The sequence below is a fragment of the Cherax quadricarinatus genome, chromosome 19 (genome assembly GCF_038502225.1).
Source record: "Cherax quadricarinatus isolate ZL_2023a chromosome 19, ASM3850222v1, whole genome shotgun sequence".
Taxonomy (NCBI): domain Eukaryota; kingdom Metazoa; phylum Arthropoda; class Malacostraca; order Decapoda; family Parastacidae; genus Cherax; species Cherax quadricarinatus.
This window is the reverse complement of record NC_091310.1, coordinates 29,615,632-29,640,842: the sequence shown is the minus strand read 5'-3', so window position 1 is coordinate 29,640,842 and position 25,211 is coordinate 29,615,632. Positions and strand designations below refer to the sequence as shown.

Below are 25,211 nucleotides of genomic sequence, written 5' to 3'. Positions count from 1 at the left end.
AAAGCATATGACACAACTTGGAGGTATAATATTTTAGCCCAAGCCCACTCCTTAGGCCTTCGAGGCAATCTACCATCCTTCCTTAAGAACTTTTTAACTGACAGGCATTTCCGTGTTCGGGTTAATAATGTGCTCTCCCCGGACTTTATCCAAGCTGAAGGTGTCCTCCAGGGATGTGTTCTGAGCACAACACTTTTTCTCCTTGCTATTAATGATTTGGCCTCTAGTCTTCCATCAAATATTTGGTCATCACTCTATGTTGATGACTTTGCTATTGCCTGTGCAGGCGCTGACTGTCACCTCATTACAGTTTCTCTCCAACATGCAGTCGACCGTGTTTCCAATTGGGCCACCACACGTGGGTTTAAATTTTCCAGCACTAAAACCCACCAAATCACTTTCACTAGACGCTCTGTCATCTCCGATCATCCTTTGTACCTCTATGGCTCCCGTATCCCTGAACGTGATAGTCAAGTTTCTGGGCCTCCTCTTTGATCGTAGGTTATCCTGGAAACCTCACATTACCTCTCTGAAGGCAACTTGTCACAGCCGGCTGAACCTTCTTAAAACCCTTGCTCATCTTTCGTGGGGAGCTGATCGTCGAACCCTCCTTCGCCTACATTCCACCCTTATTTTATCGAAACTTGATTATGGTGACCAGATCTATTCAGCGGCATCTCCTGCTACTCTCTCTAGCCTTAACCCCATTCATCACCAAGGATTACGTTTATGCCTTGGTGCTTTCCGCTCTTCCCCTGTCGAGAGCCTCTATGCAGAAGCGAACGTTCCATCCTTATCCGATCGCCGTGATGCCCATTGCCTGCGCTACTATGTACGCTCTCATGATCTCCGCAATCCTTCCATTTATAGAATGGTCACTGATATTAGTAGACATTCTTTATTTGTTCGCCGCCCGTTTACTCCGTCCCTTCTCTCTTCGCCTTCATTCGCTCTTGTCTTCTCTTCAACTACCACCTGTCTATGTACATGTAGCATCTCACTTTTCCCTACCCCCCTGGGAAGTTCCAGCTGTTCGAGTCTGTTCTTTCTCCCTCCCTTGCTCGAAAGCCCAACTGTATACGGTCGCTTCCCGCTCTCTTTTTCTTGACCACTTTCACTCTCATTCTCATGCCATTGCTGTGTACACAGATGGCTCTAAGTCTTCTGACGGCGTAGGATTCGCAGCAGTGTTTCCGGACAGCGTCGTACAAGGGCATTTACTATCTTCGGCTAGTATTTTTACTGCTGAATTATATGCCATCCTTACAGCACTTATCCGTATTGCATCTATGGCTGTGTTATCATTTGTGGTTGTCTCAGACTCCCTTAGTGCTTTACAGGCTATACAAACATTTGATACACCTCACCCCTTAGTCCTCCGTATCCAACTTTGGCTACGCCGCATCTTTACCAAGCATAAAGATATTGTTTTTTGTTGGGTCCCTGGTCATGTTGACGTACAGGGCAATGAACAGGCAGACACTGCTGCGCGGTCAGCAGTACATGACCTACCAGTTTCTTATAGAGGTATTCCATTTACGGACTATTTTGCTGCAATATCTTCCCACCTTCACACCCGTTGGCAACAACGTTGGTCTACTATGCTCGGCAACAAACTTCAGTCTATTAAACCGAGTATAGGTTACTGGCCGTCTTCTTATCACCAGTGTCGAGGTTGGGAGACTACTCTCTCCCGTCTTCGCATTGGCCATACTCGTCTTACTCATGGATATCTCATGGAGAGGCGTCTTGCTCCTCTCTGTGAGAATTGCCAAGCTCCATTATCAGTCAGCCACATTCTGTTGGACTGCCTACTTTATCAACGAGCACGCAGAATTTACCTCTGTCGTCGTCTTCGCTCCGCTGCTCTCTCTTTACCTTCCCTTCTCGCTGATGGACCCACCTTTCATCCGGACTCTCTCATTGACTTTTTGACAACGACTGACTTACTTCACAAATTCTGATACCTTCAGCCCTTTCTACTTCAATCTCTTGCTACCTTCTACCCCCGTACTATCCCCTGCCCCGCTGTTTTCTGTAACCTGCTGATCATCCCCCCTCCCTTCTGCCATCCAATTCCCTTGCTTCCTTCCCTACCCTGCAGCGCTGTATAGCCCTTGTGGCTTAGCGCTTCTTTTTGATTATAATAATAATAATTAACGCTTCTTTTTGATAATAATAATAATCTTCCAGAACTGAAAGGTTAAATAATGAAATTTATTTCTTCCCATAGAACTGGTGTACAAAGAGGTGACTAACTTCACACCAAAGCCTACGGTAATTGCCGAGGAGGCAGAGAGAGCCCAGTCTGCAGCCAATTGAGGGATATAAGTGGGTAGGAAGAACAAGCTCTTTCTTAACATGCAAGGAATGTTTACATAATGTTTAAGGTTCATTATACCCATGAATGTTGGGGGAAATTACCGGTAGGTAATTCCACAGGATCATTCTCAGGAGAGTATGAATAAAAAAAAATATTTTGAGGGTGTATATAAGAACCACTTGCTAAGATTCTCTGTATACTACTTTGGTACTTTATTAATAATAAGTAGAATAACTGAAGTGTCAAAGCATACTTAGAAAATTCAGTATTCAATTTTATCATGGACCTCAAAGATGCAGCTTGAGAGGAGACTAGGAAAGTTTTGTCACTGAGTGTATTAATAACTTTCCAAGTTTTCAATGTGATTCAGATTTTTGGTACACTGCTCCAATTTAAGACAATCATAAGATAACACATTTTGGTTAAGGGAGAGGCAAGGTAAAATAAAAATTGTGAATTCACATTTTTTTTTTTTTTTTTTAGTTAGTAAAAAAATAAATGAATACTGACTTTACTCTCCCTATTTTTTATTAACCATGGTTGGGGTGAAGTGTGGTATTGTACTGCCAGTCATATATGTACGTACAAAGAAATAACCAATATCCATCAGTGATGGTTGCCTTTTCTCATGTTCTCTATTGCAATACATGCATCTTAATTTACACACTACACTCCAGGCTTTTGATACTTCAAAGTTCACATCTACTTTATTTTAGTTTGTTGTGTTGAAGAAATACAGGGTTTTTAAATGTAGCTAACATTATGAATGCATTAAGTTACAAACTTATAAAACTTGAATGTGTTGTGTGCTATGACTATTAGTATGATGTGATGCAATGTACTGGGTGTGTTTTACTAGCCATGTATTATGGTGAATCAGGTTGCGGTGCCTACAGGAATGTAATAAATGATGTACAACTTAATAAGTTAAGTTTTATGCTTTATGTATCAGAGACTTACAGTTGTGTAATGTATTTGAGGTATTAGAGCTCACAATATTGTAATAACCACTACTCTCCCTGCTAGGATTTTGCCCCCTGAAACGTGTTTACTCAACACATTTCATTGCACTGCCACGTTTATTCTATCTACTTGCTCTAAGGCTCTATAATGCAGATTACTTTTGGTTTAGTTGATCCTGAATGGTCCACACAGGTTTATGGCATCTGTAAATACTTTTATCATAGTTTAAATGCTGCATCAACTATCTCCTCCTCTTACACACTCCAACTATCCACTGCTGAACTGAATAATTCTTACGGATTTAGATTATTATTATAATCAAAAAGAAGCACTAAGCCACAAGGGCTATACAGCGCTGTTACGGATTTAGAGCCCTTCAAGGAAATGCCTTAATGATGAGCTAATATTTCACTTAGGGTAAGTACTAATCCTACAGGGATCATTTAGTGCCTGAGAAATGAGTCATTTAGGTTTGATCCAAAGAAAGGAAGGAAAAGGGGGACTATCATCATAACTAAGCGCTAAACCCGTTACTTGAGAGGAATGCTAGCAAAAGGCTCTTAATTCAAGAAATTTAGGTACACTCCTGTGATTAAGCTTAATTACAGTTAACTATTATTCCCCAAGCAATATGCAACCACTTAGGAATTTAGTATTCCCCCGTTATTATTTCTACAAGTTTAGCACTGTTAGTACAGGTACGATGCCAATTTTCCAGCAATGGATGGTCTGGCACCTCTTAACCTGGACAAATTGTGAGACTTTATTTTGCCAGATTAGTTTACTGGGTGGCCACAGGTGGCATGGTGTGTAGTGCATCCACTTTGTTTACACCACAGTTGTTAGTGGTTATCCATCAGTTGTGCAAGTCTTGGCATATTTTGCTAATAACTAACTTCTCAATAGCTACGACTAATTGTCAAATAAATTAATCAAGGAGCTAAAACAATGTTACTTTTTGACAGTATTTGATGTATGAAAAATTACACAGGAAAATATCAAAGCACATGAAATATCTGAAGAGTCAATTATGTGTCAAGAAGACCTTTATTTGAAAATCTCGTAACATCACATATCCATGATGAAACAGTCAATTATGAAAGACTAATTCTGACGACTTAAATTCCAGACCTTTGTGATTAATTTACAGTTTCAGTAACATTCTAAAATTTACCATTTTGGGGTGGATTGTACTGCAACATTTTTATTTGAGTACAGTAATTAATAAACCCATAAAATAAAGAGGGCATTTGTTAACCCTTTGACTGTCTAGACCCCAAATCCTGAAGTGTTGCAAAATATTCGAATGCGAGGGAAAAGTTCAACATATAGGAGTAGCGAGCGAATATATGGTGACGATAGTTTGATTGCCAGTCTGCTTGTTAAGGTAGGGTCAGTGTCTAGCTCCCGCTATACCCCCCCCCCTTTTTTTCCACCCGGAAAAGTGACGTGTGGGGCTCCGACTAAATGGATAATCACTTGACTCGCAGCTCCCAACATGACTCTTGGAAAGTCAGCTTGGGTCATCTGGCAACTACAGAGACAGTGCTGAAGGAGACGAACTTCACGCGAGTTCTGGGACGTCACCCTTGATCTACGTACCCGAGTGTAGGAGACGAACTTCACGCGAGTTCTGGGACGTCACCCTTGATCTACGTACCCGAGTGTAGCCAACCCCAGGCAACTACCCATCTTTGCAGTGGTGAAGGACCTGCATTCCTATCAAATTGACAGATCATTCAAGGCAAAACATACTGTGACTGAATAGTCGTTGGGTTGTCACTCACCGGCTGTGACCCTCCCCCCCCCCCATCATCAGCTACAATTTCTACAGTGCGCAGTGTCAACATCAACAACCAGACACACAGTATAACTACACATTACCGTTGAATTCAAATATTTTTATATTTCATTTTTCATTTCTCTTTCAAGTAGGATTTATTATTATTATAATCAAAAAGAAGCGCTAAGCCACAAGGGCTATACAGCGCTGCAGGGTAGGGGAGGAAGCAAGGTAATTGGATGGCAGAAGGGAGGGGGGATGATCAGCAGGTTACAGAAAACAGCGGGGCAGGGGATAGTACGGGGGTAGAGGGTAGCAAGAGATTGAAGTAGAAAGGGCTGAAGGTATCAGAATTTGTGAAGTAAGTCAGTTGTTGTCAAAAAGTCAATGAGAGAGTCCGGATGAAAGGTGGGTCCATCAGCGAGAAGGGAAGGTAAAGAGAGCAGCGGAGCGAAGACGACGACAGAGGTAAATTCTGCGTGCTCGTTGATAAAGTGGGCAGTCCAACAGAATGTGGCTGACTGATAATGGAGCTTGGCAATTCTCACAGAGAGGAGCAAGACGCCTCTCCATGAGATATCCATGAGTAAGACGAGTATGGCCAATGCGAAGACGGGAGAGAGTAGTCTCCCAACCTCGACACTGGTGATAAGAAGATGGCCAGTAACCTATACTCGGTTTAATAGATTGAAGTTTGTTGCCGAGCATAGTAGACCAACGTTGTTGCCAACGGGTGTGAAGGTGGGAAGATATTGCAGTAAAATAGTCCGTAAATGGAATACCTCTAAGAAACTGGTAGGTCATGTACTGCTGACCGCGCAGCAGTGTCTGCCTGTTCACTGCCCTGTACGTCAACATGACCAGGGACCCAACAAAAAACAATATCTTTATGCTTGGTAAAGATGCGGCGTAGCCAAAGTTGGATACGGAGGACTAAGGGGTGAGGTGTATCAAATTTTTGTATAGCCTGTAAAGCACTAAGGGAGTCTGATTATTATTATTATAATCAAAAAGAAGCGCTAAGCCACAAGGGCTTAAGGGAGTCTGAGACAACCATAAATGATGATACAGGCATAGATGCAATACGGATAAGTGCTGTAAGGATGGCATACAATTCAGCAGTAAAAATACTAGCCGAAGATAGTAAATGCCCTTGTACGACGCTGTCCGGAAACACTGCCATCTGGAAACTTAGCTCCCTTAAACCTAAGGAGTGGCATCGTTACCTACCCTGTGCTTTGTTTGCCATGAGGGAAGTTCCCAGTGACTCTTTGGGGTTTTCACCTTTTGAACTTCTCTATGGTAGACAGGCCAGAGGTCCATTGTCCATCCTTCATGACTTATGGACTAATGAGGTGAATGCTGAGGTTCAGTCTTCTTATCAGTTTCTCCTTGACCTTAGATCCAAACTTGAGGAGACCTCTGACAGTTTCGAAAAACTTAAGCTTATCAATGGACCAGTACAAAACCTATTTTGATACCAAAAGTCAGAGAAGTTTTAAAGTAGGGGATGAGGTTCTGGTACTTTTACCAATAAAGTCAAATAAGTTATTAGTAGCATGGAAAGGTTCATATAAGGTATTGAAAATTTGTGGGAAGGTTGATTACCTCATGGAAGTCAAGGGGAAACCTAAGCTTTATCATATCAACATTCTTAAGAAATATTACCAAAGAAATTCGGTTAACTGCCTGAATGGCTGATTTAGTTTTTCCACACAAACTTGGTAAGACAACTGAGGAGTGTAAGGTGTGTGTAATTGACACCTCTAATGTAGACTATGACAGAACTACATGATTTGGTGACTCTTGAACACACTGGTTCGACAAACTAATATCAACGAGTCTTTGGATGACCATAAGAAACATGAATTACTTCAATGTGTAACTTCTCGGATGTTTTTACTGATATTCCAGGTGTCACCTCCACGGTAGTCCATAAGATTGACTTAGTCACGGACAACCCTATCAGACAAATTATACCCAGTTCCAGTTCACCTTAGGGATGCATTTGACCAAGAGGTAGACAGATTATCAAAACTGAAGATCATTGAACCTTCAGTATCTACATATTGCTCACCAGTAGTCATGGTTAGTTATTATTATAATCAAGGGGGAAACGCTAAACCCAGAGGATTATACAGCGCCTGGGGGGGGGGGAATGAGGAAGGCATTCATGCCAAATTTGGGGAACTGGAGCACAGATCCAATTCCCTAAATCAAGAGCCCTTCACCAACATCAAGGAACCTTCCTTGAGGGGAAGTCATGGTTAAGAAGGAAGACAATTCATATAGACTTGCTATTGACTTCAGAGGACTTAATGCTATAACTCGGTGGGATGCTGAGCCTATGCCCTTAATAGATAGCGATCTACACAAATTTTATAACTTTTCAGAGATTGATATTGCACAAGCATACCATCAAGTAATGTTAGATCCTTCATCTAAGCAGTACACCGCTTTTCCTACACACCAAGGACTGCAGTATAGAACTATGCCCTTCGGTTTGGTAACTGCCTGTGCTACCTACATGAGACTGATGAGAAAGATCTTGGGTAATATTCAAATGTTTCAGTTTATTTTGACAACATTTACATAATGACATCCACGTGGGACAAGCATATGCAAACATTAATATCAGTTTTATGTAGGTTACACTCACATGGCCTCACTGCCAAGCCGAAGAAATGCTTCCTTGGGTATAACAAAATTAGATATCTCGGATTTATTCTTTCTAATAACTCTTTGCAGCCTTTCCCCAGCAAGATCAAAGCTTCATTAGAGTTTAAATTACCCAAAACCAAGAAGCTCATGTGTAGCTTTCTTGGTTCTGTAAATTTTTATGCATGGTGTATCCCCAACATTTCCGATCTTACAGGCATCTTATCCGACTACCTTAAAAAGTCTGAAGGAACCTCTTGAACTTTCCGACGTAGCTCGAGAAAAGTTTAATGAAATTAAGAACATCTTCTCTAAAGACCCTATACTTAAGATTCCAGATATTAATAAGCCGTTTTGATTAAGAAGTGATACCTCCAATACCGGCCTAAGTGCAGTGTTACTACAGTATCATGATGGTACACCCTTTCCTGTATGCTTCCTAAGCCGGAAACTTCTTCCTGCTGAAACAATATACAGTGGACCCCCGCATAACGATGGCATCACATAGCGATTATTTCGCATACCGCTTACTTTAATTGCAAAAATTTTGCCTCACATACCGCTTAAAAACCCGCTTACCGATTTTCGTCCGAGACGCACTCACATGTTCCGCCGGTGGCATTGTTTACCAGCCAGCCTCCGCGGTAACATCCAAGCATACAATCGGAATATTTCGTATTATTACAGCGTTTTCGGTGCTTTTTCTGGAAAATAAGTGACCATGGGCCCCAAGAAAGCTTCTAGTGCCAACCCTACAGCAATAAGGGTGAGAATTACAATAGAGATGAAGAAAAAGATCATTGATAAGTATGAAAGTGGAGTGCATGTCTCCGAGCTGGCCAGGTTGTATAATAAACCCCAATCAACCATCGCTACTATTGGTGGTACAGCTGCTGCTGCTGCTGCTGCACTGTTGTTGGTGTGGCTTATTGAGAATACCAAGAAACAATTAACCCCAGAGGATTTGCCACCCAGGATAACCCAAAAAAGTCAGTGTCATCGAAGACTGTCTAACTTATTTCCATTGGGGTCCTTAATCTTGTCTCCCAGGATGCAACCCACACAAGTCGACTAACACCCAGGTGAACAGGGAAAAATGCCTGGAACTAGTGCTCATATTGGTGAATTTAAAGCCAGCAAAGGTTGGTTTGAGAGATTTAAGAATCGTAGTGGCATACACAGTGTGATAAGGCCTGTTCTGGAAGAAAATGCCAAACAGGACCTACAGTACTCAGGAGGAAAAGGCACTCCCAGGACACAGTGTCTCATCAGTCATTGCTGCATCTTCAATAAAGGTAAGTGTCATTTATTCTTCATTTAGTAGACTAGTACATGCACAATATATACTGTGCATGTACTACTCTACTATTGTGCATGTATCCTTCTCTTTGTGTGTGGGAAAATGTATATTTCATGTGGTAAAATTTTTTTTTTTTCATACTTTTGGGTGTCTTGCACGGATTAATTTGATTTCCATTATTTCTTATGGGGAAAATTCATTCACATAGCGATTATTTCGCATAACAATTACCCCTCTTGCACGGATTAAAATCGTTAACCGGGGGTCCACTGTACTTCCCCATAGAAAAGGAATGTTTGGCCCTTGTGTGGGGTATCTCCAAACTTAAATTTAATTTACTGGGAAAAGAATTCATTTTAGAGACGGATTACAAACCTTTGATATACACCTAGAAACTTTTAAGGGAATCAACAGTTGCCTCTTGAGGTGGACACTGGCACTCCAAGCTTTTAAGTTTCATATTGTGTATATCAATGGTCATCCAATTATTTCTCTGACTGGTTAAGTCGTGACAGTCAGTAGAAGATTTGGTACCTTACGTGACTTTCCCGGGTTAGAACTTTTTCCTCCTGTATTCTTCTTATATTCCTTGACTATAAATCTTGGTATGGGGGAGAGTGAGGGAAAAGTTCGACAGACAGGAGTAGCGAGCGAATATATGGTGACGATAGTTTGATTGCTAGTAACCCCTTCTCCTGTATACATTTACTAAAAAAGAGAAGAAAAACTTTATAAAACTGGGTTGTTTAAATGTGCGTGGATGTAGTGCGGATGACAAGAAACAGATGATTGCTGATGTTATGAATGAAAAGAAGTTGGATGTCCTGGCTCTAAGCGAAACAAAGCGGAAGGGGGTAGGAGAGTTTCAGTGGGGGGAAATAAATGGGATTAAATCTGGAGTATCTGAGAGAGTTAGAGCAAAGGAAGGGGTAGCAGTAATGTTAAATGATCAGTTATGGAAGGAGAAAAGAGAATATGAATGTGTAAATTCGAGAATTATGTGGATTAAAGTAAAGGTTGGATGCGAGAAGTGGGTCATAATAAGCGTGTATGCACCTGGAGAAGAGAGGAATGCAGAGGAGAGAGAGAGATTTTGGGAGATGTTAAGTGAATGTATAGGAGCCTTTGAACCAAGTGAGAGAGTAATTGTGGTAGGGGACCTGAATGCTAAAGTAGGAGAAACTTTTAGAGAGGGTGTGGTAGGTAAGTTTGGGGTGCCAGGTGTAAATGATAATGGGAGCCCTTTGATTGAACTTTGTATAGAAAGGGGTTTAGTTATAGGTAATACATATTTTAAGAAAAAGAAGATAAATAAGTATACACGATATGATGTAGGGCGAAATGACAGTAGTTTGTTGGATTATGTATTGGTAGATAAAAGACTGTTGAGTAGACTTCAGGATGTACATGTTTATCGAGGGGCCACAGATATATCAGATCACTTTCTAGTTGTAGCTACACTGAGAGTAAAAGGTAGATGGGATACAAGGAGAATAGAAGCATCAGGGAAGAGAGAGGTGAAGGTTTATAAACTAAAAGAGGAGGCAGTTAGGGTAAGATATAAACAGCTATTGGAGGATAGATGGGCTAATGAGAGCATAGGCAATGGGGTCGAAGAGGAATGGGGTAGGTTTAAAAATGTAGTGTTAGAGTGTTCAGCAGAAGTTTGTGGTTACAGGAAAGTGGGTGCAGGAGGGAAGAGGAGCGATTGGTGGAATGATGATGTAAAGAGAGTAGTAAGGGAGAAAAAGTTAGCATATGAGAAGTTTTTACAAAGTAGAAGTGATGCAAGGAGGGAAGAGTATATGGAGAAAAAGAGAGAGGTTAAGAGAGTGGTGAAGCAATGTAAAAAGAGAGCAAATGAGAGAGTGGGTGAGCTGTTATCAACAAATTTTGTTGAAAATAAGAAAAAGTTTTGGAGTGAGATTAACAAGTTAAGGAAGCCTAGAGAACAAATGGATTTGTCAGTTAAAAATAGGAGAGGAGAGTTATTAAATGGAGAGTTAGAGGTATTGGGAAGATGGAGGGAATATTTTGAGGAATTGTTAAATGTTGATGAAGATAGGGAAGCTGTGATTTCGTGTATAGGGCAAGGAGGAATAACATCTTGTAGGAGTGAGGAAGAGCCAGTTGTGAGTGTGGGGGAAGTTCGTGAGGCAGTAGGTAAAATGAAAGGGGGTAAGGCAGCCGGGATTGATGGGATAAAGATAGAAATGTTAAAAGCAGGTGGGAATATAGTTTTGGAGTGGTTGGTGCAATTATTTAATAAATGTATGGAAGAGGGTAAGGTACCTAGGGATTGGCAGAGAGCATGCATAGTTCCTTTGTATAAAGGCAAAGGGGATAAAAGAGAGTGCAAAAATTATAGGGGGATAAGTCTGTTGAGTGTACCTGGTAAAGTGTATGGTAGAGTTATAATTGAAAGAATTAAGAGTAAGACGGAGAATAGGATAGCAGATGAACAAGGAGGCTTTAGGAAAGGTAGGGGGTGTGTGGACCAGGTGTTTACAGTGAAACATATAAGTGAACAGTATTTAGATAAGGCTAAAGAGGTCTTTGTGGCATTTATGGATTTGGAAAAGGCATATGACAGGGTGGATAGGGGGGCAATGTGGCAGATGTTGCAAGTGTATGGTGTAGGAGGTAGGTTACTGAAAGCAGTGAAGAGTTTTTACGAGGATAGTGAGGCTCAAGTTAGAGTATGTAGAAAAGAGGGAAATTTTTTCCCAGTAAAAGTAGGCCTTAGACAAGGATGTGTGATGTCACCGTGGTTGTTTAATATATTTATAGATGGGGTTGTAAGAGAAGTAAATGCGAGGGTCTTGGCAAGAGGCGTGGAGTTAAAAGATAAAGAATCACACACAGGGTGGGAGTTGTCACAGCTGCTCTTTGCTGATGACACTGTGCTCTTGGGAGATTCTGAAGAGAAGCTGCAGAGATTGGTGGATGAATTTGGTAGGGTGTGCAAAAGAAGAAAATTAAAGGTGAATACAGGAAAGAGTAAGGTTATGAGGATAACAAAAAGATTAGGTGATGAAAGATTGAATATCAGATTGGAGGGAGAGAGTATGGAGGAGGTGAACGTATTCAGATATTTGGGAGTGGACGTGTCAGCGGATGGGTCTATGAAAGATGAGGTGAATCATAGAATTGATGAGGGAAAAAGAGTGAGTGGTGCACTTAGGAGTCTGTGGAGACAGAGAACTTTGTCCTTGGAGGCAAAGAGGGGAATGTATGAGAGTATAATTTTACCAACGCTCTTATATGGGTGTGAAGCATGGGTGATGAATGTTGCAGCGAGGAGAAGGCTGGAGGCAGTGGAGATGTCATGTCTGAGGGCAATGTGTGGTGTGAATATAATGCAGAGAATTCGTAGTTTGGAAGTTAGGAGGAGGTGCGGGATTACCAAAACTGTTGTCCAGAGGGCTGAGGAAGGGTTGTTGAGGTGGTTCGGACATGTAGAGAGAATGGAGCGAAACAGAATAACTTCAAGAGTGTATCAGTCTGTAGTGGAAGGAAGGCGGGGTAGGGGTCGGCCTAGGAAGGGTTGGAGGGAGGGGGTAAAGGAGGTTTTGTGTGCGAGGGGCTTGGACTTCCAGCAGGCATGCGTGAGCGTGTTTGATAGGAGTGAATGGAGACAAATGGTTTTTAATACTTGACGTGCTGTTGGAGTGTGAGCAAAGTAACATTTATGAAGGGATTCAGGGAAACCGGCAGGCCGGACTTAAGTCCTGGAGATGGGAAGTACAGTGCCTGCACTCTGAAGGAGGGGTGTTAATGTTGCAGTTTAAAAACTGTAGTGTAAAGCACCCTTCTGGCAAGACAGTGATGGAGTGAATGATGGTGAAAGTTTTTCTTTTTCGGGCCACCCTGCCTTGGTGGGAATCGGCCAGTGTGATAATAATAAAAATAGTTTGATTGCCAGTCTGCTTGTTAAAGTAGGGTCAGTGTCTAGCTCCCGCTATCCCCCCCTCCCTTTTTTCCACCCAGAAAGGTGACGTGTGGGGCTCCGACCAAATGGATAATCACTTGACTCACAGCTCCTAACACGACTCTTGGAATGTCAGCTTGGGTCATCTGGCAACTACAGAGACAGTGCTGAAGGAGACGAACTTCACACGAGTTCTGGGATGTCATCCTTGATCTACGTACCTGAGTAGCCAACCCCAGGCAACTACCCCTCATCTTTGCAGTGGTGAAGGACCTGCGTTCCTATCATCTTGACAGATCATTCAAGGCAAAACATACTGTGAGTGAATAGTTGTTGGGTTGTCACTCACCAGCTGTGAGCCCCCCCCCCCCTTCATCAGCAACGGCTACAATTTCTACAATGCGTGGTGTCAACGTGGTGTCATTTTTCATTTCTCTTTCAAGTAGGATAAAAGTTCATATTTAAATGTTTTATATTTTCACTTCTAACAAAGTGTTTATATTTGTATGTTACCATTCTTTTTCTATTCATTAATTTTCCTGAGGAGGAGCAGCTTTGGTAATACCTACTTTTTTCTTATGAAATGAGAATTCTTTCCCGATGGTAATGACACCAAAAGTACAAAATTTGATGGAAAACTTACAGAATTATGCTCTCGTGAAGTTAGCAATCTCAGCGATATACAGTGGACCCCCTCCTTACGATATTAATCCGTTCCCGAGAGCTCATCACAAGCCGAAATTATCATTAGCCGAATTAATTTTCCCCATAAGAAATAATGGAAATCAAATTAATCCGTTCCTGACACCCCAATGAAAAAAAATTTTTTTTACCACATGAAATATTAATTTTAATACACACAAACTGAAGAAGACATGCATAATTACTACTCTACTAAGAATAGAATACATGACACTTACCTTTATTGAAGATCTGGTGATGATTGATGGGATGGGAGGAGGGGAGTGTGTGGAAGTTATTGTTTAGAAGGGGAATCCCCTTCCATTAGGACTTGAGGTAGGAAATCCTTTTCTGGGGTTACTTCCCTTCTTTTAATGCCACTAGAACCAGCTTGAGTCACTGGACCTCTGTCGCACAACAAATCTGTCCATAGAGCTCTGTACCTCCCGTTCCTTTAAGACTTTCCTAAAATGGGCCGTAACATTGTCATTGTACAGATTGCCAACACGGCTTGCAGTAGCTGTGTCAGGGTGATTTTCATTCGTAAAGGTTTGCAGTTCAACTCGCTTTGCATACATTTCCTTAATCTTTGAAGTAGGCAACTTCAATTTCTCTCCCCCCTCCTCTGAAGCAGTTTCCTCAGGTCTGGCCTCTTGCTGTTGAAGATGATCTTGCAGCTCATCAGTGGTTAGTTCTTCATTGTCCTCCTCCACCAACTCTTCCACATCCTCCCCACTAACCTCCAACCCCAAGGACTTCCCCAATGCCACAATGGATTCCACAACTAGCATACGCTTCTCAGGGTTAGCCCCAAACCCTTCAAAATCCCTTTCTTCTATGCATTGTGGCCACAGTTTCTTCCAAGCAGAGTTCAAGGTCCTCTTAGTCACTCCCTCCCAAGCCTTACCTATAAGGTTTACACAACTGAGGATACTAAAGTGATCTTTTGAAAACTCTCAGAGTCAATCGAGTGTCTGAGATCACTTCAAAGCACTTTTGAAACATAGCTTTTGTGTAGAGTTTTTTTAAGTTTGAAATGACCTGCTGGTCCATGGGCTGCAGGAGAGGAGTGGTATTAGGAGGCAAAAACTTGACTTTAATGAAGCTCATGTTCCCAGAAAGTCACTCTGCCAAGCCTGAAGGATGACCAGGAGAATTGTCTAATACCAGGAGGCACTTAAGGTCCAATTTCTTTTCCATTAGGTAATTTTTCACAGTGGGGGCAAATGCATGGTGTAACCAGTCATAGAAAAAGTCCCTAGTGACCCATGCCTTACTGTTTTCCCTCCACATTATTATTATAATCAAAAAGAAGCGCTAAGCCACAAGGGCTATACAGCGCTGCAGGGTAGGGAAGGAAGCAAGGGAATTGGATGGCAGAAGGGAGGGGGGATGATCAGCAGGTTACAGAAAACAGCGGGGCAGGGGATAGTACGGGGGTAGAGGGTAGCAAGAGATACAAGTAGAAAGGGTTGAAAGTATCAGAATTTGTGAAGTAAGTCAGTCGTTGTCAAAAAGTCAATGAGAGAGTCCGGATGAAAGGTGGGTCCATCAGCGAGAAGGGAAGGTAAAGAGAGAGCAGCGGGGCGAAGACGACGACAGAGGTAAATTCTGCGTGCTCGTTGATAAAGTGGGCAGTCCAACAGAATGTGGCTGACTGATAATGGAGCTTGGCAATTCTCACAGAGAGGAGCAAGACGCCTCTCCATGAGATATCCATGAGTAAGACGAGTATGGCCAATGCGAAGACGGGAGAGAGTAGTCTCCCAACCTCGACACTGGTGATAAGAAGACGGCCAGTAACCTATACTCGGTTTAATAGACTGAAGTTTGTTGCCGAGCATAGTAGACCAACGTTGTTGCCAACGGGTGTGAAGGTGGGAAGATATTACAGCAAAATAGTCCGTACATGGAATACCTCTATAAGAAACTGGTAGGTCATGTACTGCTGACCGCGCAGCAGTGTCTGCCTGTTCATTGCCCTGTACGTCCACATGACCAGGGACCCAACAAAAAACAATATCTTTATGCTTAGTAAAGATGCGGCGTAGCCAAAGTTGGATACGGAGGACTAAGGGGTGAGGTGTATCAAATTTTTGTATAGCCTGTAAAGCACTAAGGGAGTCTGAGACAACCACAAATGATGACACAGGCATAGATGCAATACGGATAAGTGCTGTAAGGATAGCATATAATTCAGCAGTAAAAATACTAGCTGAAGATAGTAAATGCCCTTGTACGATGCTGTCCGGAAACACTGCTGCGAATCCTACGCCGTCAGAAGACTTAGAGCCATCTGTGTACACAGCAATGGCATGAGAATGAGAGTGAAAGTGGTCAAGAAAAAGAGAGCGGGAAGCGACCGTAGACAGTTGGGCTTTCGAGCAACGGAGGGAGAAAGAACAGACTCGAACAGCTGGAACTTCCCAGGGGGGTAGGGAAAAGTGAGATGCTACATGTACATAGAAAGGTGGTAGTTGAAGAGAAGACAAGAGCGAATGAAGGCGAAGAGAGAAGGGACGGAGTAAGCAGGGGCGGCGAACAAATAAAGAATGTCTACTAATATCAGTGACCATTCTATAAATGGAAGGATTGCGGAGATCATGAGAGCGTACATAGTAGCGCAGGCAATGGGCATCACGGCGATCGGATAAGGATGGAACGTTCGCTTCTGCATAGAGGCTTTCGACAGGGGAAGAGCGAAAAGCACCAAGGCATAAACGTAATCCTTGGTGATGAATGGGGTTAAGGCTAGAGAGAGTAGCAGGAGATGCCGCTGAATAGATCTGGTCACCATAATCAAGTTTCGATAAAATAAGGGTGGAATGTAGGTGAAGGAGGGTTCGACGATCAGCTCCCCACGAAAGATGAGCAAGGGTTTTAAGAAGGTTCAGCCGGCTGTGACAAGTTGCCTTCAGAGAGGTAATGTGAGGTTTCCAGGATAACCTACGATCAAAGAGGAGGCCCAGAAACTTGACTGTATCACGTTCAGGGATACGTGAGCCATAGAGGTACAAAGGATGATCAGAGATGACAGAGCGTCTAGTGAAAGTGATTTGGTGGGTTTTAGTGCTGGAAAATTTAAACCCATGTGTGGTGGCCCAATTGGAAACACGGTCGACTGCATGCTGGAGAGAAACTGTAAGGAGGTGACAGTCAGCGCCTGCACAGGCAATAGCGAAGTCATCAACATAGAGTGATGACCAAATATTTGATGGAAGACTAGAGGCCAAATCATTAATAGCAAGGAGAAAAAGTGTTGTGCTCAGAACACATCCCTGGGGGACACCTTCAGCTTGGACAAAGTCCGGGGAGAGCACATTATTAACCCGAACACGGAAATGCCTGTCAGTTAAAAAGTTCTTAAGGAAGGATGGTAGATTGCCTCGAAGGCCTAAGGAGTGGGCTTGGGCTAAAATATTATACCTCCAAGTTGTGTCATATGCCTTCTCAAGGTCAAAAAATATGGCAATAACTGAGTGGTTATTCGCAAAGGCATTACGAACATACGTATCCAAGCGCAGTAAGGGGTCTACGGTAGAACGTCCCTTACGAAAGCCATATTGACGAGTGGAGAGACTGTTGTGTGTCTCTAAATACCACACTAAACGTCTATTTACTAGACGTTCCATTACTTTGCAAACTGCACTGGTAAGAGCAATGGGACGATAGTGGGAGGTTTCATGTCCCGTAGTGCCTGGTTTGCGGAAAGGGAGAACAATGGCGGATTTCCACAGCTGTGGAAGAACTCCTTGTGACCAAATAAGATTGTAAAGGCATAATAGGACTGCAAGGGCTGACTGATGTAAATGTTGTAGCATACGAATATGAATGTCGTCGGGCCCAGCTGCCGATGATCGACAAGCTGAGAGTGTTGCCTCCAGTTCTTGAAGTGTAAAAGGCACATTATACTGTTCTTCTCTGAGAGAAGAAAAGTCCAAGGGTGCTAACTCTCTGGCAGACTTTGAGGAAAGAAATGAGGGGCATAGATGGAGTCCCTGAGAAATACGGACCAGATGATTGCCAATTTCATTGGCAACATCTAGTGGGTTTGCTATATCAACACCGGCAACCCGCAGAACAGGAGCCGGGTCAGGAGAATATTTACCACTCAGTTTTCGTACTTTTTTCCAGACTGCACTCATAGAGGAAGCAGAGGTGATGGTGGAGACATAATCTCGCCAGCAAGTGCGTTTAGCGTCACGGATGACACGGCGAGCGATCGCACGCTTCTGTTTAAAATCAAGGAGTCGCTCTGTGGTTCTATTGTACCGGTACCTGCCCCATGCAGCGCGCTTCAAACGTACTGCACGAGCACAAGCAGGAGACCACCAAGGCACGCATTTCTGAGAATGCCTGCCCGAAGTTTGGGGTATAGAATGAGAAGCTGCGGTGAAAACGGAGGACAAGAAGAGGTGTAAAAGCTCATCGATGGAGGACGAAGAAGGAACCTCTTTAAAAACAGTCAGGTGTGAGTAAAGGTTCCAATTTGCCCGATTAAATTGCCAGCGTGGGGTGCGAAGAGGTGGCGAATATGAAGGGGAAGTAAGAATGATTGGGAAATGATCACTGTCATGTAAGTCCGGGAGAACAGACCAAGTAAAGTCCAATGCGGCGGAGGAAGAGCAAACTGAGAGATCGATGCAAGAGAGAGTATGAGTCCGAGGATCAAAATGGGTGGAGGGGGTGGGTGGCAAGAAAAGCCTCTAACTGAATTCCACGGGAATCACAGTGAGACCCTCCCCAGAGGAAATGGTGGGCATTAAAATCACCAAGTAACAGAATCGGTGGCGGTAATGACGAAACAAGGAAGGCAAAATCCGGAATAGATAATGCCCGAGAAGGAGAGAGATATAAAGAACAGAGCGTATACCACCTATGTAAGTGGATACGGGCTGCTGTGTAATGCAGCGAAGTATGAATAAATAGCTGATGGTACGGAATATCAGTGCGGAGAAGAAGGGCACTTTCATTAAAGGTCCCATCAGGAAAAGGATCTGAAGAATACAATAAATTATAGCCTGAGATGTGAGAAATAACAGCAGAGTGTAATTTTGGTTCCTGTAAGCAAACACCAACAGGGGCAAACTGGGAGAGTAACATCTGAAGCTCACCCCGATTACCCCTGAGGCCGCGTATATTTCACTGTAAAAAGGCCATGATTGGCAATGATAAAGATACTTGAAATCCGCGGGTAAGGGTTCCTACGGACTAGAAGGGTTAGAAAAGTCCACATGCGGAGGCAGTGGAAAATGTTCAAGCAGCGAAGGAACGGTGCGCTGTGAAGAAAGGAGTTGCGCAGATGGAGCAGAGGAGAGAGAAAGAGCGGAAGGTGGATCAGTGTCCATTGATGGTTTGGTCTCTGCAATATATTCAGAGATTGCTTCAAGTGTTTCGGAATTCAGAGATGTCGTATGGGAGACAATATTGGGAATGGTAGGGGGAGGATGAGTAAAGATTGGAACTGTATTGGACTGTACCAAGGTAGGGGGGGGCGAAAGGGTGGAGGGAACTGGAGAAGCGTGGCAGGGGACAGAAGAGACAGGAACCTGGGAGGTGGCAGAAGAGGAAGAAACTTGGGAGGGAACAGGGGAGGAAGGTACATTACGAGGAGGAGGGTGAACCTCTGCACTTGTAACTGAGCCAGTGAGAGGGGAAGAACTAGGGACAGAGACAGGGAGGGTAAAATGAGGAGGTGGAAGATGGGTAGGAGGTGTTACCGGACCTTTTTTTGACTTTTGAGAAGTAGAGGGACGATTGGGAAGAGGTGTCGTACGAGGTCTCGTCGATACTGAGGCTTGTAAGAGAACTCGAAGAAGCGAGATTAGACTGAGGCGTTGAAGTAGGGACGTCTGAGCCGAGGACAGCAAAAGGATTAGATACAGGAGTGATTATGGGAGAGGTAACCACAGAGGTGGGTGTAGAAGATGGGATACCAGAAGTGGGGGGACGTTTTGAAACACGGGAATAAGAAACACGTGGGAGTCTCCCTTGGAGGCGGAGATGAGAAACTGCCATGGCATAAGGGAGACCTTCTGTCTCTTTGAGGCAACGGATTTCCCGCTCGTTTAAATAGACCTGACAACGGCGAGAGTACGAAGGGTGAGCCTCATGACAGTTAAGGCAAGAGGGAGATCGATTGCAAGACGTATTAGAATGGTCATCGGCACCACAGACTGGGCATTCGGCGATAGATCTGCAATATTTCGCTGGATGGCCAAATCGCCAGCAATTTCTACACTGTTGTGGTGTAGGGATCACCTTTCGAACTTGTAACCGATGTCCTGCTATATAAACGGAGGATGGGAGTTCTCGGCTGTCAAAAGTTAAACGAGCCACATTGCTAGGGTATCGTCTCCGCCCACGGGCAGGAAGAACGTAAGTGTCTACCTTGAGGATTGGGAGATCTTGGAGTTCCAGCTGTTCTAGAATGTCGGTGCCACATGTCTGGAAATTTTGTTGAACTATGGTATGGGGCAGAATAACGGTACCACTACAAGAATTGAGGGAATGATGTTTTTCAAGGGTGACAGGAACAGTATCTATATGGGAAAGACGAGAGAGCTCACGAGCCTGGGTAGCATTCTGTACGGTAATGATGCGCGTACCGCTCTTAAGAGCATGAAAAGAAATATCTTTACCAACATGGCGTAGGAGTGCCTTGCCAATACTATGGTCAGAAAGATAGGCAGTAGAGGAAGTTTGTCGTAAAGTGAAGAATTTAGTCCACTGTTCAGTCTGAAACTGAGCGTGGAAAGGTAGTGAAGGACGTGTCGATCGTTTCTGAGAAGAACGAGAAGGTGAAGGTGGAGAAGTATCATCAGCAGGTAATTGTCGTTGACGTTTAGGCGTGGGACCAGAGTTGGTCCGACGTGGAACGGGTCGGCGATTTGAAAATTGCCGCACCGTAGAGGGAGAGGCCGGAAGCATAGTCAGAGGAGAGCGAAGGTCTGATAAATCGAAGGAGTCAGTCGAGGCCTCAGTACCTGAAGCGGGTGAGGAAACAGCACCGGCAATAGGTACAGAGGCATGAGGAATGTCTGAAGAGTGGTCCAAAGACGAGGCGGGGTCAGAACGGGGTGCGGTATCAAGAAGGGGCCCGGGGGTACCAGGTTCATGGACTAGGGCTGCCATGGTTAGGTTACTTCTTTCTTTTTGTTTTTAAGAAAAAAAAAAGAAAGAAGAAAAGAAAATAAAAATAAAAAAAAGAAAAAAAAAGGGGGGACCGGGGAGGGATAGTTCCTAGGAGGAATGAAAGGGCCAGAAATCTCCCTCCGCGCCCAAGAGGACTCGACACCGCTAGTAGCGCAGATGCAGCATGGAACCCGTGCCATACCCTACCCTTCATGCCAGTAAACCAGCAATCTGGGATAGCAACCTCACATCTGCCGAGCTACCTCGGTGGACAAAAGAGAGGGCGGCCGGATATCCGCCACAAAGCATACCTCCTTCAGCCACCACCCCCGGAATCCGAAAGGTGGCTTCCAGAGATACACCCGTCGCCCAAAAGACACCCAAAGCTACTCCGGGATACCGGAGAGGGATCGGGACATCCCTAGGCAATCCAGATTCCACGGCAAACTACGCCACCGCCAAGAAACCTCAACGGAATGGGATGGACCCCGGTGTCCTTTCCCCTACCTAGGAACTAGCGCGCCTGTGGGAGAAATCACGAAGGCTAAAAAGAGGAAGGGCAAAAGGGAGGGGTGAGGAGGAGGAGGAGGAATGGAAAAAGGGGAGGATGGGATAGGGGAGGGGAGAATGGGGGGTAATTAGGTTCGGTCTGAGGAAGAAGACCGACAGGGCTAATTCCTCAGACCAAGAGCCTCTTCACCACGCCAAGGAGCCCCCCTGAAGAGGTTGCCCTCCACAGCACACACAAATTAGCCTTGAGGACACTGTTTTGCCTGAACGCTCTGGGAGTTTCAGAGTGATACACCAATGAAGGCTTCACTTTGCAATCACCACTAGCATTAGCACACATCAAAAGAGTAAGCCTGTCTTTCATAGGCTTATGTCCTGGGAGTGCCTTTTCCTCCTGAGTAATGTAGGTTCTGCTTGGCATTTTTTTCCAAAACAGGCCTGTTTCATCACAATTAAACACTTGTTCAGGTTTCAGTTCTTCACTGTATGTACTCCTTGAATTCCTTCACATATTTTTCAGCCGCTTTTTGGTCCGAACTGGCAGTCTCGCTATGCCTTATCACACTATGCCACTACGATTCTTAAATCTCTCAAATCAACCTTTGCTGGCCTTAAATTCACATCACCACTAGTTGCAGGCATTTTTTTAATTAACTCGTCATGCAACTTCCTAGCCTTTTCACATATGATCGCTTGAGAGATGCTATCTCCTGCTATCTGTATCCACACCAATAACAGTCTCTCAACATCTATCACTTGTGATCTCTGTTTCGAAAACAAAGTTACACCTTTTGCAAGAACAGCTTCCTTGATTGCTGTTTTGTTGGCCAAGATAGTAGCGATGATTGACTGGGGTTTGGTATACAACCTGGCCAGCTCCAAGACACACACTCCACTTTTGTACTTACCAATTATCTCTCTTTATTTCCATAGTAATTTTCACCCTTTTTACCACAGGGTTGGCACTAGAAGCTTTCTTTGGCCCAATGTGACTTATTGTGCAGGTACAAGCACTAAAAACACTGATAATACAAAATGTACCGAATGTATGCTTAGATGTGACCGCACTGGCTGGCTTGTAAACACTGGCACCCACGAGGCAGCTGAGGCCACACGTGGGACACGTCCCGGACGAATCACGTCAGGCGAGTTTTTTTTATTGCGAGGCAAAATTTTTGCGTTCAAATGCTTCATATGGCGGATTTAACGTAACGCGATGCGTCGTAAGGCAGGGGGGTCCACTGTATACACATCAGCGATTTTGTCTACTTGAGCCCTACTTTCAGCCAATTCCATTGTTGGAGTCTACTAAACTCATCTATTTCTTTAGAACTCCACTTGTTCTATCGACTGAGTACAGTGGACCCCCCTCATACCGTTGGCATCACATAACGATAAATCTGCATACCTCTACATTTTATCGCCAAGATTTTGCCTCGCATACCGCTAAAAAACCCGCTCAACGCGGTTCGTCCGAGACGCGTCTAATGTGCGCCCTTAGCCAGCCTCACATGTTCCGCCGGTGGCATTGTTTACCAGCCAGCCTCCGCGGTAACATCCAAGCATACAATCGGAACATTTCGTATTATTACAGTGTTTCTGGTGATTTTATCTGCAAAATAAGTGACCATGGGCCCCAAGAAAGCTTCTAGTGCCAACCCTACAGCAATAAGAGTGAGAATTACTATAGAGATGAAGAAAGAGATCACTGATAAGTATGAAAGTGGAGTGCGTGTCTCCGAGCTGGCCAGGTTGTATAGTAAACCCCAATCAACCATCGCTACTATTGTGGGCAACAAAAAGGCAATCAAGGAAGCTGTTCTTGCCAAAGGTTTAACTGTGTTTTTCGAAACAGAGATCACAAGTGATGGAAGATGTTGAGAGACTCTTATTGGTGTGGATAAATGAGAAACAGATAGCAGGAGATAGCATCTCTCAAGTGATCATAAGTGAAAAGGCTAGGAAGTTGCATGAGGATTTAATTAAAAAAATGCCTGCAACTAGTGATGATGTGAGTGAATTTAAGGCCAGCAAAGGTTGGTTTGAGAGATTTAAGAGGCGTAGTGGCATACATAGTGTGATAAGGCATGGTGAGGCTGCCAGTTCGGACCACAAAGCAGCTGAAAAATATGTGCAGGAATTCAAGGAGTACATAGAAACTGAAGGACTGAAACCTGAACAAGTGTTTAATTGTGATGAAACAGGCCTGTTTTGGAAGAAAATGCCAAGCAGGACCTACATTACTCAGAAGGAAAAGGCACTCCCAGGACATAAGCCTATGAAAGACAGGCTTACTCTGTTGATGTGTTCCAATGCTACTGGTGATTGCAAAGTGAAGCCTTTATTAGTGTATCACTCTGAAACTCCCAGACCGTTCAGGCAAAAGAATGTCCTCAAGGAAAATTTGTGTGCTGTGGAGGGCAAACAGTAAGGCATGGGTCACTAGGGACTTTTTCTATGACTGGTTACACCATGCATTTGCCCCCAATGTGAAAGATTACCTAACTGAAAAGAAATTAGAACTTAAGTGCCTCCTGGTGTTAGACAATGCCCCTGGTCATCCTACAGACGTGGCAGAGCGACTTTATGGGGACATGAAATTCATTAAGGTGAAGTTTTTGCCTCCTAATACCACTCCTCTCCTGCAGCCCATGGACCAGCAGGTTATTGCAAACTTCAAAAAACTGTACACAAAAGCTCTGTTTGAAAGGTGCTTTGTAGTGACCTCAGAAACTCAACTGACTAAGAGACTTTTGGAGAGATCACTTTAATATCCTCAATTGTGTAAACCTTATAGGTAAGGCTTGGGAGGGAGTGACTAAGAGGACCTTGAACTCTGCTTGGAAGAAACTGTGGCCAGAATGTGTAGACCAAAGGGATTTTGAAGGGTTTCAGGCTAACCCTGAGAATCCTATGCCAGTTGAGGAATCCATTATGGCATTGGGAAAGTCCTTGGGGTTGGAGGTTAGTGGGGATGATGTGGAAGAGTTGGTGGAGGAGGACAATGAAGAACTAACCACTGATGAGCTGATAGATCAACTTCAACAGCAAGAGGCCAGACCTGACGAAACTTGTTCGAAGGAGAGGAGAGAGAAATTGAAGAAATTGCCTACTACAAAGATTAAGGAAATCTGTACAAAGTGGCTTGAAGTGCAAACCTTCATGGATGAAAATCACCCTCACACAGCTATTGCAAGCCGTGCTGGTGACTATTACACTGACAATGTTGTGAAACACTTTAGGGAAGTCATAAAGGAACGAGAGGTACAGGCCACTATGGACAGATATGTTGTGCGACAGAACTCCAGTGACTCTGAAGCTGGTCCTAGTGGCATTAAAAGAAGAAGGGAAGTAACCCCAGAAAAGGACTTGACACCTCAAGTCTTAATGGAAGGGGATTCCCCTTCTAAACACTAACACACTCTCCTCCTCCCATCCCATCAATCATCACCAGATCTTCAATAAAAGTAAGTGTCATGTAATTGTGCATGCCTTTTTCAGTTTGTGTGTATTAAAATTAATATTTCACGTGGTAAAATTTTTTTTTTCATACTTTGGGGTGTCTTGCACGGATTAATTTGATTTCCATTATTTCTTATGGGGAAAATTCATTCGCATAACGATAATTTCGCATAACAATGAGCTCTCTTGCACGGATTAATGTCGCTATGCGGGGTCCACTGTACAAGAAACCGCCCATTTACCAATTTCAATCACCCAATAAAGTGGTCAGAAATTGGCAATTTGGTCAATTTCACACAAATTAAAAAATATGCCAACTTCAAAACAGGGTCCAGAATAAACAACGCAGACATTCCTGGCACTAAAGTAACTTCCTCTGTTCATTAGTCACGTCTCCAGTCCCCTCTTATATTACTTTTGCTTTCTATTTTGAATTTTTATTCACACAAAAAATAGAAGATTTACT

General features: G+C 43.6%; 2 protein-coding genes across 4 annotated transcripts in view; both read left to right on the top strand.

Annotated features, from left to right (window-relative positions):
• LOC128688114 (mitogen-activated protein kinase 14) overlaps positions 1-4,528 on the top strand; it is a 214,308-nt gene extending 209,780 nt beyond the window's left edge. For all 3 annotated transcript variants that reach the window (XM_070086606.1, XM_070086605.1, XM_070086604.1), the window contains exon 10: positions 2,234-4,528. In XM_070086606.1, coding sequence (XP_069942707.1) covers positions 2,234-2,322 — 89 coding nt within the window. In that variant the 3' untranslated portion in view covers positions 2,323-4,528. The remainder of the gene's footprint in view (positions 1-2,233) is intronic.
• LOC138852929 (sorbitol dehydrogenase-like) overlaps positions 1-25,211 on the top strand; it is a 614,649-nt gene that overhangs the window by 207,016 nt on the left and 382,422 nt on the right. The gene's annotated exons all lie outside the window — the stretch shown is intronic.